Genomic DNA, 13,326 nt, shown 5'->3' on the forward strand with positions numbered 1-13,326 from the left:
GTCCAGTCCATCGTCAGGCCTTTGTAGGATGAGGCACGAGCAGAGGCTAATGCCTGTTGATGGTCTAATTAATGACGTGAGGTTAATGTGTCTAGATTGATACTAATGATGTTACAGGCCACTTTTTCCTCACGCTACATCACCACGGCTCACAAAAATGAGCCGCTGAAGTGAGGGAAATCGAGTGAAGTCATTGCAGTTCAAACAGTTATTACAAAGTGAGTCAAGAGTTCATGAGTGGTAAGAGAATATGTGGGTGTGTTTTGACACAACCGTCATGACAGGCGTTGCTGCTCCAAACAAAGTGCTGTGAATTCTCCAAAGGTCAAACCACCTTCATTTCCCAGCAGTCATGAATTGATCAGATGACAGTCTTTAGTCATCCACAGCTACTTTTGTTTCACTTTTTTTGTTCTTTTGTTGTTTAATTTTATGGCTTCATAGTATAATTAATTAATGTCTGAGATTAATGCCTTTAGTGTAATGCATTATTGTGTTTCAATGGTATGCACTTGAACAGTTTCTAATGCCATTTTTCAACATAATTCAATTCAATTCAATTTTATTTGTGCCATATAAGTGCCAGTTCATAACAGAGTTATCTCAAGACACTTTACAGGTGTATAAACAACACATTCAAAAAAAAAAGAGAATCAGAGAGAAACAGGTCCCAGTGCAAAGCCCCACAATGAGTAAGCATTTGACGACGCTGGTGAGGAAAGACTTCCTTTTAACAGGCAGACACCTCGGAGCAGACAAGATGGGCGGCCATCTGCCTTGACTGGTTGGGTTGAGAGAGAGAGATAGACAGACAAAGAGAGAGAGGGGGAGAGGGGTGGGGCGTGAGAGAAGGAGCACACAAGCAGAGATGCATAGCAGCAGTAATAATACCAGAAGTATTGGAACTGTAGATAATAATGAAAATGAAGTACACAGAAGGTACTATGGTGACTATGATAGCAATATTGGTAACAATAATAATGGTAGCAGCTGCAGCAGTGTAGTAATAGAATTAAAATAGATTATGACTAAACACTAGTGATCGCAGCAGGACGTCCAACCGCGATCCATGGGAACCTGCGAGATGAGAAAGCACAAGGACACCAGGGAAGAAGTTGAGTTAGTGATATGCATTAATGGGACATAGATGTGTGCAGAAGGAGAGGGAGAGAGAAGCTCAGTGTGTCATGGGAGGACCCCCGGCAGTCTAAACCTATAGCAGCATAACTAGAGGCCGGCTTAGGCCAGCCCTAACTATAAGCTTTATCAAACAGGAAAGTTTTTAGTCTACTCTTAAATGTTGAGAGGGTGTCCGTCTTCCAGACCGAAACTGGAAGATGGTTCCATAGTAGAGGAGCCTAATAACTAAAGGCTCTGGTTCCCAATCTACTTTTGAGGACTCTAGGAACCACAAGTAGCCCTGCATTTTGGGAACGCAAAGCTCTGGTGGGATAATAGAGTACTATTAACTCTTTAAGATAGGATGGTGCCTGGCCGTTCAGGGCTTTATGAGTGAGGAGGAGAATTTTAAAATCTATCCTGAATTTTACAGGTAGCCAATGTAGAGAAGCCAGTACAGGAGAAATATGGTCTCTCATGCTGGTTCTTGTGAGTAATCTTGCTGCAGTGTTCTGGATTAGCTGGAGAGTCTTTATAGATTTATTGGGGCAGCCTGATAGAAGGGAGTTACAATAATCCAGCCTGGAGGTAATGAATGCATGGACTATTTTTTCTGCATCTTTCTGACTCAGAATGTGCTTAATTTTTGCAATATTGTGGAGGTGAAAGAATGCTGTCTTTGAAATATTCGATATGTGTGGATTAAAGGACATGTGCTGGTCAAACATAACTCCCAAATTCCTTACAGTGGAGCTTGAGGCCACGGCTAAGCCATCTAGCATTGCTATATCACTGGATAATTTGTTTCTAAGGTGTTCAGGGCCCAGAACAATAACTTCAGTTTTTGTCTAAATTTAGAAGTAGGAAATTGCAAGTCATCCAAGACATGCCTGAAGTTTGACTAGCTGATTTGTTTCTTCTGGTTTCATTGGCAAGTACAATTTTGTGTCATCTGCATAAGAATGAAAATGTATGGGGTGTTTCCTAATAATATCACCGATGGCTAGCATATAAAGGGTAAATAATATTGGCCCGGGGACAGAACCTTGGGGAACTCCGTGACTAACTTTTGAGAGTGTGGACGATGTATCATTAACATGAACAAATTGAAATCGATCTGATAAATAAGACTGAAACCAGCTTAATGCAGTTCCTTTAATGCCAATTAGGTGTTCCAATCTGTGCAAGATGGAATGGTCAGTGGTGACAAATGCAGCACTAAGGTCTAACAGTGCAAGGACAGAGATAAGGCCCTTGTCTGATGCCAGTAGGTCATTTGTGACTTTGAACAATGCCGTTTCTGTGCCCTGATGAGTTCTAAAGCCAGATTGAAATTTCTCAAATAAGTTATTATTTTGAAGAAAGTCACATAGCTGATTGGCGACTGTTCTTTCAAGGATCTTGGAAAGAAATGGAAGGTTAGATATTGGTCTAAAGTTGCTTAAAACCTCTGGGTCAAGTGTGTGTTTTTTAAGGATAGGTTTGACTACAGCTACTTTAAAGGACTGGGGTACATAGCCTGTTATCAGGGACAGATTCATCATGTCTAATAGACAGGTGCTAAGTAAGGGTAAAACTTGTTTGAGTAGCTTAGTAGGGATGGGGTCTAAGAGGCATGTTGTTGGCTTGGATGAATATGTAAGTGAATATAGCTGATGAGGGTCAATAAGAGAAAAGCAGTCAAGATGATTATCTGTTTCTACTGTTGTTTCTAAGGTTCCAGTGTTTGGATGTCAATTGGTACCAGCTGAGGTCAGTAGGACTTTTGTTTAAAATCTTGTCATTAAAAAAGGTTATAAAGTCATTGCTGCTAAGGGTCACATGGATACAAGGCTCGATAGCACTATGGCTCTCTGTCAGCCTGGCTACAGTGCTTAAGAGAAACCTGGCATTATGCTTGTTATTCTCAAATAATTTCGAGTAATAGGCTGCTCTGGCAGTCCGTAGGGCCTTCCTATATAATCTAAGACTGTCTTGCCAGATTGAGCGAGATTCAATAAGTTTGGAGGAACGCCATTTCCTCTCAAGTTTTTGCATGTTTTGCTTTAATTGGCGAACCTCTGTACTTTACCAGGGTGCAAGCCTCTTTTGCTTTATGAGTTTCTGTTTTAGCGGGGCAATAGAGTCTATCGTTGTCCTTAATGAGCTTGCAGCACTGTCCACAAAATGGTCAATTTGAGAGGGACTGTTGTAATGTTCACTGGTATCGGGACATGATACTGAGGTAAATGACAATAGAACTGTTTCTTTAAATTTAGCCACAGCACTATCAGACAGGTACCTAGTGTAGGAGTTTTTTTCTTGGTGGAATGAAGTCAAAAAGTGCAAACTCAAAAGTTATTAAAAAACGGTCAGATTGAAGAGGATTTTGTTCAAAGACTATTAAATGTTCTACTTCAGTGCCATATGTCAGGACAAGGTCAAGAGTGTGATTGAAGCAGTGAGTGGGTTTATGTACACACTGACAGAAGCTGATTGAATCTAAGAGAGAGATAAATGCTGCGCAAAGGCTATTATTACCATCGTCCACGTGGATGTTGAAATCGCCCATAATAATTACTTTATTAGTTTTAAGGACGAGACTCGATAGGAACTCTGAAAATTCTAGTAGAAATTCAGAGTATGGGCCAGGAGCGCGGTACACTACAACAATAAAAATTGGTTGTACTGTTTTCCAGGTAGGGTGTGAGAGACTAAGAATAAGGCTTTCGAATTAATGGTAGACTTTGGGCTTTGGATTGAATGATAGGTTTGGGTCAAAAGTGGCTGCAACTCCACCTCCTCGGCTGGTGTCCCGAGGAATGTAGGTGTTAATATGACTGTCGGGAGTGGATTGAATATTTAACAGTCCACATTTAATTCTCCTATTTGTTGTAGCTATGGAGGTGTTGATGTGATCTTTATTCGATTTTTATGTATAACTCCTCTTTTTGTATTTGATTTATTTAATTTAAGTGATCGGGGGACAGACACAGTCTCTATGGAATATTGGGTGGGTAGCGGTCCTAATGGAAGCGCAGAGAGGCATGTAGGACTGCAATTCTGCCTCCTGGTCTCAACTCTGGGTTGTCAGGGTTTTGGTTTAATAAGAAACTGAGTCATATTTCTAGATATGAGAGCTGCTCCATCCAAAGTGGGATGAATGCCATCTCTCCTAATGAGACCAGGTCTTCCTCAAAAGGTCTGCCAATTATCTGCAAAGCTCACATTACTTGCTGGACACCACCTCAACAGCCAGCGATTGAATGATGACATGCAGCTATACATGTCATCACTGGTCAGATTGGCTAGGGGTCCAGAGAAAAATACGGAGTCCGACAGTCCACTTTTACTCTTACTCTAACTGTAAGGATCCCCTCTGTAATCTTGTCTGACATTTAGAGTAACAATTTCAGCCTGTGAGTGGCAATAAAGACACTTTCAGTGAACGTCATTTCGACTGTCAGAGTTGCCCCAAAGCACATCAAACTGGTCCACAGGAGGGCCGGTGTGGCTGCAGGTTTTTGTGCCAACCAACCAAGAGCACATCGTTTGACCAATCAGCTGTCTGAAGACGGAGATCAGTTGATTAAATGAGTCAAGTCTGGTGTGCTGCTACTCGGTTGGAAAGAAAACCTGCAGCCACACCGGCCCTCCTGTGGACCAGTTTGACATGCCTGCCCCAAAGGGTTACTTTGGAGTCACTGCAGTTGTGTCACAGCTGCCAGCTGAAGTGATCTACTAGACCAGTTCCAAAACTTTTGGTAAGTATGAATCTTAAACACACCGAGCTAACTTTAAATTAGTATAGTAAGTAATAAGTATAGTATATACAGTCGACAGCTACTTATTATCCAGTCCCAGAGTGACGAAAGCAGACTGAGATCATTTCAGCTGGCTGAATAATCAATGTATTGAGGGTTGTAACACCTGTACCAATAATGAAGCTGTGACATGATTTAGTATTTAATATTTTGGTTCAGTTAAAGAGAATAAATGTCACTACATCTCAGTGATTTATCACCTTAATTATCAGACTGCATCTGCAGATTGCATGTAGATAATGTTTACTTACTTGAGGCAATACTCATTGGTCAGTGTAGCTTATGCAAACTACAGCTCTGCGCCAGTGATATATTGTAGAAATTTGGCATTTATTTGCCTCACATATTATGGCTGCTTAAATCTTTATTAGCAGTCTCCTACCATCTTGTTGTCTGGATTGGTTTTCAGTTGAGGGATGTGAAGCAATTTTCAGGCCATTATAGACACCATCCATTTCTAATCATACACATGGCCACACAGTTACCACTGTGCCAATGTACTGACGTCAGAGCTTGACCAGCTCATTAGCATGTCAGCTGCAGTCGCACAGGGAGAGAACTGCTCTGACCTGTGACATTAAAGCCCCTCTCTCCAGCCTCTGCCCTCCACAGAGCTGTGTCATTGTCATAGAAACTAACAAATGACAACTGGCTTAATATGAATTGTCCTGAGAGCGAGACACACACACAGAGAGATTATGTTCATCTTTTGCAAGATTCCTATGTTCCACAGTGTTACATAGGACTCTATGATTTGGAGTTTGATTAAATTAATGCATTATGTCTTCAATATAGCTAAGAAAGTTTGTTCCTGTGTTAATATACTGTTAATGCAATGAAAACACAAGTTTTCTATTGATGAATGACTGGAAAGATTTTAGATGCAAGAAACTGGTGACTGTTTATTAACACCATGTTCGATAAGATGTTGCATGTTTTCATCTTCCACACTTTTGGTCATCTTCAACCTTACCCTCAGACATTAACTTGCATACCCATGTAGTGGGTCTACATATATGGAATTTAATTTCACCAGCTAAAGGGATGTTTCACCCCAAAATTAAAGCTACTTGCTACACCGTATCAACATGCAGGAGGAAGCAAGTGTTTACTCATGGACAAGAGGCCGGTTCTAGCTGTGGAGTATGTACCCTATCACTTGCTATTTTGATTTTTTTTTTTTTTTAATTACGATGAAATTACTATATGCAGTTAAGATCATTTTATATTACGAGTCAAATGTATTCTACACTTGGCTAATAATGCTTTCTCTCTCTTTTGAAGTCAGTGTGTAAGTGTGGTGGCAGGTGATATGTACTTCAGCTCACCAGTTTGGACTGCTTTTATTTAGCTCTTTTCCTTGTTTCTACTTTTTTTTAGACAACCTCCTACTACTTTTCAGCACTTGCCACATTCACACACTGATGCAGAGGTTGCCATGCAAGGTGTCGGTCTGCCTATTAGAAGCAATACAAGCGGTACAGCAATACCCATTCACACATACACTTACACACTGGGGTTCAGCATTCTGTCCAGCTTGCTTTTATATTAGTGAGATGAAAAGAATGGTATGAGTGTTATGTCTCTGCATTGAATCTGGAGCTGGAGCTAGGAGGATATAAACTTAGCTTGGCATAAGGTCTAGTAAGGGGCAGAAACTTCACCTTGACAACAAAGTCCAGGAAGTCACTGTCTCAGGAAACAAATAATTGGCATCCAAAACCACCTACTATGCTCTACATGCACATTATGTGGTCTATTGTTCAACATAGTTTTGTGTGACTAAACAGTAATATATATCTTTTTTGACTGTACTGCTCAGCATGTATCAGATCACTTCCCAAGCACCTCCTTGCCAGCTGCAGATGTTACACCAGAGCTGCATAGGTTGCTGACATACTAACAGATCTTACATACTGTTGTAACCCACTAAACCCAAACATTGATACTATATTATTGTTTATGCAGTAATAATAATAATTAAAAAAAATACAAGGTGTTAATTCAAGTGGTTACCTTATCAGTCACTAGATAGTCCCGCCCTAAAGCATAGTTTACAAAATAAACTTCATGCTGTATTGCAGAAGACGTGAAAATAGCAATTAAAACTAACTAAACTAATAAGCTTACAAACAATCAGACCTCTTTCTGTTTAACTATTTGACACCATGAGTGGTAGCATCACAAAAACACATGTCAATAGTTTTATTTCAAACACAAACTCTGTGACTCGAGAATGCTGAAGCAAAAATCAGCATCCTTATCCGGTTATTGCAACTTGGCCCTGAAAACAAAAACAAAAAAACGCACCTCTCTAACATCAGGCCACATGCATCATGATGAATCATGTTATATGTAATTAAATGTGAGAAAATAAGAGGACTGTTATTTTTATTATATGCTTATATGCTTTTATTAGAAATAAGACACATTCATTTTGTGCTCTGAAAACTGTACATTAACAAAGAGTTGACCCCAGTAACTTAAAAATGGGAGTGAGGGGAGGTGGGAGAGGCTTGTGTGGTAGGTTGGGGTGCAAATTGGGGGGGGGGGTCAGACGTCCGAGGTCAGGGTTTCGACAAATACAGATCTGAAGGAGTGACTGGTGGTGATATCAAAACACACACTGTTACATTGCGATACAGAACACTCGTATAGTCCAGTACCTTGAAAGGACAGGAAGGGGTGGGGTCAGTATCAGAATAATCATATTCATATTAATAATAATGATAACAACTATCCCCAAGCACAGTAAGAAAGATATTTATAGGCTAAAATCCATTCTGTAGAACTCTGTTGAAATAATTACAATGCTGTACATCAGGACTCCAAATGAGCCTTGTGCTTTCTCTGTGTGCAACCACCATCCCTCTGAACTCTGCCTGGTATATATCATCATACCATATATATTTATAGATCTGGTTATTTACTTATCTTCCATTACTCAATACACACATAAATACACACATAAGTACCCTTTTTCTTAGCATTGAAACACCTTCACATTTTGCATTTACTGTATCAAGCCTGCTTGTACATTGAAACTGACCGAAACAGCATTGTTTGTGGAACGTGGCTCCTTCTGGACGCAGAGACGTCCACGTTGTCCCTCTGTGGGCGGCATTGAGGTTGAGGGCCGATCAGAGCGCAAAGCTCGATCTCTGGCGTCTCTGAGGTGTCCGTCAATGAGAAGGCAACATGCCACTTTGGCTCTTGGATTTTTTGTTTGTTTGTTTGTTTTTTTTAAATACCCCTCCTCCCTTTGCTTGTCACTAAGGGGCTGACCTTGCCCCATCAGGATCACGAGGGATAAATCACTGGAGCCTACAGGATTTGGGTGAACTCTGGAGGGGGCAGGGAATGGCATTTGGGGGGGTCGGGGGCTGTGGGGGTTACAGGGGTGTTTGGTTGGCAGTCTGCCTCCTCAAACCCCTGTTCATTTTCCATTTTGAGACTGATGTTAAAGAAAAGTCCAGGGCCATCTCGAGCCAAGCGTTCATCAGGAGAAAGAGAGAGCAGAACAGAGATGCAACAATACAGTGAAAAAGAAAGAGACATAATCATGATTATTACATTGTATTCATTTAATTCGTTAACACTGCATGATTACCTTTGCTATGCGGTTTATTACATGACTATATGATGCACATATAGTAGCTGAATCTGCTATTTTGGCAACCTGTCTTCCATGTGAGCCGGCATGATATCCAAGACCATATACACGAAGATGACCAGTATTTTGCAGACAAAAACGCCATCCAAACATCAAATGAAACAACATAGAGAAAAATATCATGTTCCTGTTCTCTCTTTAATTGGTTTAATTGATTTTCTGATATTTTGAAGCTTCTTTCTCCTCCTTTCCCCTCACGTTCTCGGAGTGGGCTTCATCCAGCCTGTGTGCAGAAGTACAGGGCAGTGTGTGTGGTTTGTCTGCTTGTTTGTCTGAGAGCACTGGAAAAAAAAGGAAGTTGCAGACATGAGGCTGGAATCTGGGTCACACCTCCGTCTGCAGGTCCATGATCTCCTGGCCCACCAGAGGAATGGTGGCACTGGTTTTCTCCCACTCCACCGTTTGCAGCTCCAAAGGGGAAGCCGCCACCGTCTCCAGGTCCTTCCTCACCCAGGATGGGGGGGAGTGGGTTTTTCTTATTCCCTCCCATGCCCTCTTACTTGGGGTCTGCTGCTTGTCCTGATGAGAAGAGGACAGAGGGAAAACGCTTGTTGATTCTGAGGTATTCATAAAATCTTTGATGAGTTTCATAAGTTAAACTGTGAGTTCTTTTGGTGAACCTACTTTACCTTAAATTTCTGTGACATCTCGGAAATAAGGCTATTTAGCAATGAGAAGATCACTGTCACTCTCATGTCTGTGTGGTAAGAGTGGAACTGGAGCAATGGTAATTAGCTTAGATTAACATACAAACTTGAAACAGGTGGACACAGCTAACCTGTCCTCTAAACCTCACTAATTAATATGTTACTTTATTTAATCTGTACACAAACATACAAGTAAAAATGACAAACTTTGGTCTTTGAGGAAATCATGAGCCGTAACCAAAGGTCTTCCCAGAAGACCAAAGCCACCTCCTGGCTCCAGTTCCAAACTTTACACAGACGAGAGAGATCTGTCATCGAGAAATCCAAAACACAGATGTTCTAAAACGTCAAGCTATTCCTTTCAAACTTCTTCTGACAAGCTCGGTAAAAGGCATGCAAACTTGCTGGTTTAATCCAAAATGCATATATGCACAGTAAGCTAAAAATAATAATAATGATTGGTATGCAGATGTGATTGTGGCTGATGCACATCTTCAAAACACAGCTTCTACCCATAGTTGATCTCTGCTTCTTCCACTTGCATGATCATTTCTTCAAAAGGTGAAGCTAATGCAGTGTGATTTTGCAGGGCAGAGTTTTGAAATCAGTGTCAAAAGGCTGCATCCTTGATGTTTGAGGTTAGAGAGGACCTGACTCCAAAGCTGTGAAACAAATGGAGATCAAGGGCCTTTGCAGCAGAAGGAGATGGAAATCATCAGCTGCCATGGAATGACTGCAGCTACAAAGCCAACATGGATTCCCTTTTGTACCTACTGTGGGTGACTTTGTTTAGAGACTTCCCAGTCAAACCAGTTTGTTTAGTGGGGAATAAGAAACTATATGAGTCATTATTTAGCTAACTAATAGCCTTACCTTTATTACCATTATTAGCAAAGTCAGAAGTCGGAGGGCATTGCCCCTGCAAAGACAGTATTCACTGACTGACAGCTTTGGCTTTTTGAGGCTTAGATTGGCATAATTATCAGCAAGATGAGCACCTGTCTTTAAAAATATTGATTCTTTAGTTCTCTTATTCACTTAGCTGGCTTCAGCTCTATGAAGGTGATCACTGAGGTTATTGAGTATTGTGATATTAACAGCTATTCACTGTACCAAATGGTAGGTTGAAATATTTAAAACTAATGAACATATAATGATCCTGTATACTTTAATTATCCTAAGAATTGTATTTCTGTGTCGAGGGGCTCCAAGGATGCCATTTAAAGAAAGCAGCTCTCGGATCCCGCAATTTTACTGCCATAAACTAAGTAACACTTTAGCTTGATGCTGTACTACTGCGTGGCACCAGGGTTTATCTGATATTGCCATATGGAGGTTCATAATACAACTTCTATGATAGTTCTCCCTCGCAAGCCGGGTCCTGCTCAAGGTTTCTTCCTGTTAAAAGGGAGTTTTTCCTTGCCACTGTCTGCTTGCTCGGGGGTTCAGGCTCTGGGTCTCTGTAAAGCACCTAGACACAATTTTGATTGTATAAGGTGCTATATAAATAAAATAAATTGAAACTGAAATTGAACTTGATCATTTCTGTCGCTTGAGGACTAGCACTGCAACTGACCAACAGGTGACAAACTCTATTACAATGGTTGAATGGGTTAAACACAGAACTGCATTCAGGACATGTTAGTCCCCCACATGATTTAGTTGACCTCTTATTTTCAGTTCTCTGTTGCAATTTGGTTAGGTTGAGGGATCATGATTTGGGTTAACCACGTGTTATAAAAGCTTCTTATCCTATCCTACCTATAGCCAGCCTTTTTCCTGAGTCACAGTGCTATGACATTATAGAAAAACAGGATTAGTCAAGTTGCAGTGATGGTCCTGGACCATCACCAGCAACACCAACGTGACGATATGAGAAAGGTGATGTTTGGCACAGCTATATGTTAAGTTTATTTCATCCATTATTGAACTACTGCAAGTCACTGACTCTCAGTCTCTTTCCACAGAGAGAACCTTCAAATATTTGCTACATTTGGACTAACGTGTACATGACCAGGTCTGCCATTAGTATGCCCACCCACAATAATTCCCCGATGCCCCCACATCTAATTTTCTCTGGCACTGACATGTAAGCAGACAAAAAAATGCATTTTTTTTTTCCAAAAAATTAATTAAATTAAATTAATTAATTAAACAGGCAACTCCACTCAAGGGTGGTGCTTTGTAATAATGGTAAGAGAAAAGGAGAACAACATTAGATATAGGGGAAGGGGGCAGAACAGAATAAAGTTGAACTCTTTACACTCATGTTGGTCTTGTCGCTGCTGGCAGAGGACACACTCCATCTTTTGGCAGCTTTGGCGTCAACAGGTGGAGATTCTCTATCCTTGTCTGCACTGTGAATCTTCCTGTTCAGGTCCTGAAACATGTCCTGGTGGCGTTTCCGGGTGTGCATAATCTTCTACACAGGAACATTGCACGTTACGTATAAGTTACAAACAGCACAGGCTACCATGAATCCTACTTTACCTCCTTCACATTTAATGTCCCCAACCTCAAAACTACACTACTACACCCAAACTTTGAAAAAATCTGATAAATGTATTCAACAATTAGAGGTCTGAAAAGCTAACTAAGAAACATATCAGCTTTTTGGTCTAAGTCTAAAAAGCTCTGTAGGAATCAAAGAGACTAAAATTACCTCAAAGTCAAGCTCTGCATAGCGTGATTTTCGTCTCTGGGGGGGAGATGAGACAGGGAGATTAAAGATATATCTTGATATTGTGTGCCTTCTGAGCAGACAGACTCTCAAGTGTTTGTTAACTGTTTCATTATGACAGGAAAGGGGTTTTTTGTGAGTCATGGGGGAGGCCACAAGATTTGCTGCTGGTCATTCTGACCCTGTTGGCACAAGTTTGCAGTTAACAGATTGCGACTGAATGACCTTTGAGTCTTCCATCACGGAGGACCGTGAAGGAAAACCTGACCTTCAGGCTGCTTGTTTTCCGTGGCAGCTGCCGCCTCACACGGCATTATGGAACTGTGTTTTGCCCCGAAGTGAAAAGACACCAGCAGGCAGATGTCCAAGCTGCTGTGCACTGATCACTGTGTCTTCTCATTCTGTCACTGCTGACAGCACTAGTAGTCGAGTGAAAACTAACCTTTTTAAAGTCCTTACATGGAGCCAGTGAATGTTGGGATACTTTTTGTGATGAAGGGTTTGTTATGAATGAAATAAGGGGGCTTGTTGCCTGAATTTAGTTATAGTGGGGATGACCCAAGCATGCACGAAATGTAGCGCAGTGCAGCCCTGGAGAGACCAAATTAATGATCCTTTAATTCCTTTTATGAATTAATATTCATTTTATTAAGAAGTGGCTCCCTAGTTGATTATATCTGTTAATCATTTCTTATCTATGGAGAGTGTGCTAATGCCGTGTTGGTAAAACATAGCCTGCTGCACAACACATGCCAAACAGGTGATTCTGGAAAAAAAAAAAAAGTAACTTCAGTTATCTACATGAATGACTTGTAGTTCATGCGAAATAATGTGTGATCAAGAAAACAATTAACTGTCATGCTACATGGAACCACTTACTCTGACATACAAATGAAAAAAGAAACACAGAGGCTAAAGTTAATTTAGAGTTAAACTCTGACGTCCCCGTATTGAGAAAGTGATTGTAAGGTGGAGATATGATTAGAAGCACCACAATGATACTATCTCACACGATATTCAAATAACAGCCATGACATGGACAAGTGACGGTGGGACACTAGTAATACCTAATAGGATAATACACACCACTGAGGGGGGTGAAATTACAAGAATAGCTCTCATGGTAAATTCACTAACATGCCATTTCCACATCACTAATTCAAACACTACAGCTACAGTCACGTCGTAAACACCACTCTGCTGAGTTTCTTTTTCATAGAAATACTGGTTTTTAGGAACCAATTTATTCCCATCACTTTTAAAGTTTTTTCGAGAAAACAAAGCAATTTTGCCTTATAAGGTGATTGATGGCCTGTTAAGGAGCAAATTTCAAAGGTAGCTCCAAAAATACAGGGTGCAACATATCGCCAGAGTAACTAGGAACTGCTGCTCACTGTATTGTTT

The 13,326-nt window shown here is 40.7% G+C and overlaps 1 protein-coding gene across 6 annotated transcripts in view; it reads right to left on the bottom strand.

Annotated features, from left to right (window-relative positions):
* Nucleotides 1-7,093: 7,093 nt before the first annotated feature.
* adgrb1a (adhesion G protein-coupled receptor B1a) overlaps nt 7,094-13,326 on the bottom strand; it is a 138,256-nt gene continuing 132,023 nt past the window's right edge. For 2 of the 6 annotated variants that reach the window (XM_046399502.1, XM_046399500.1), the window contains 3 exons: nt 11,905-11,940; nt 11,506-11,664; nt 7,220-9,114 (listed from right to left, as the gene is read on the bottom strand). In XM_046399502.1, the coding sequence (XP_046255458.1) occupies nt 8,920-9,114; nt 11,506-11,664; nt 11,905-11,940 (390 nt within the window). In that variant the 3' untranslated portion in view covers nt 7,220-8,919. Of the gene's footprint in view, nt 9,115-11,505; nt 11,665-11,904; nt 11,941-13,326 lie in introns of all 6 variants that reach the window. The other 4 variants (XM_046399504.1, XM_046399503.1, XM_046399501.1 and 1 more) reach the window with 4 other exon arrangements.

This window comes from Scatophagus argus, chromosome 9 (genome assembly GCF_020382885.2).
Source record: "Scatophagus argus isolate fScaArg1 chromosome 9, fScaArg1.pri, whole genome shotgun sequence".
NCBI lineage: Eukaryota > Metazoa > Chordata > Actinopteri > Scatophagidae > Scatophagus > Scatophagus argus.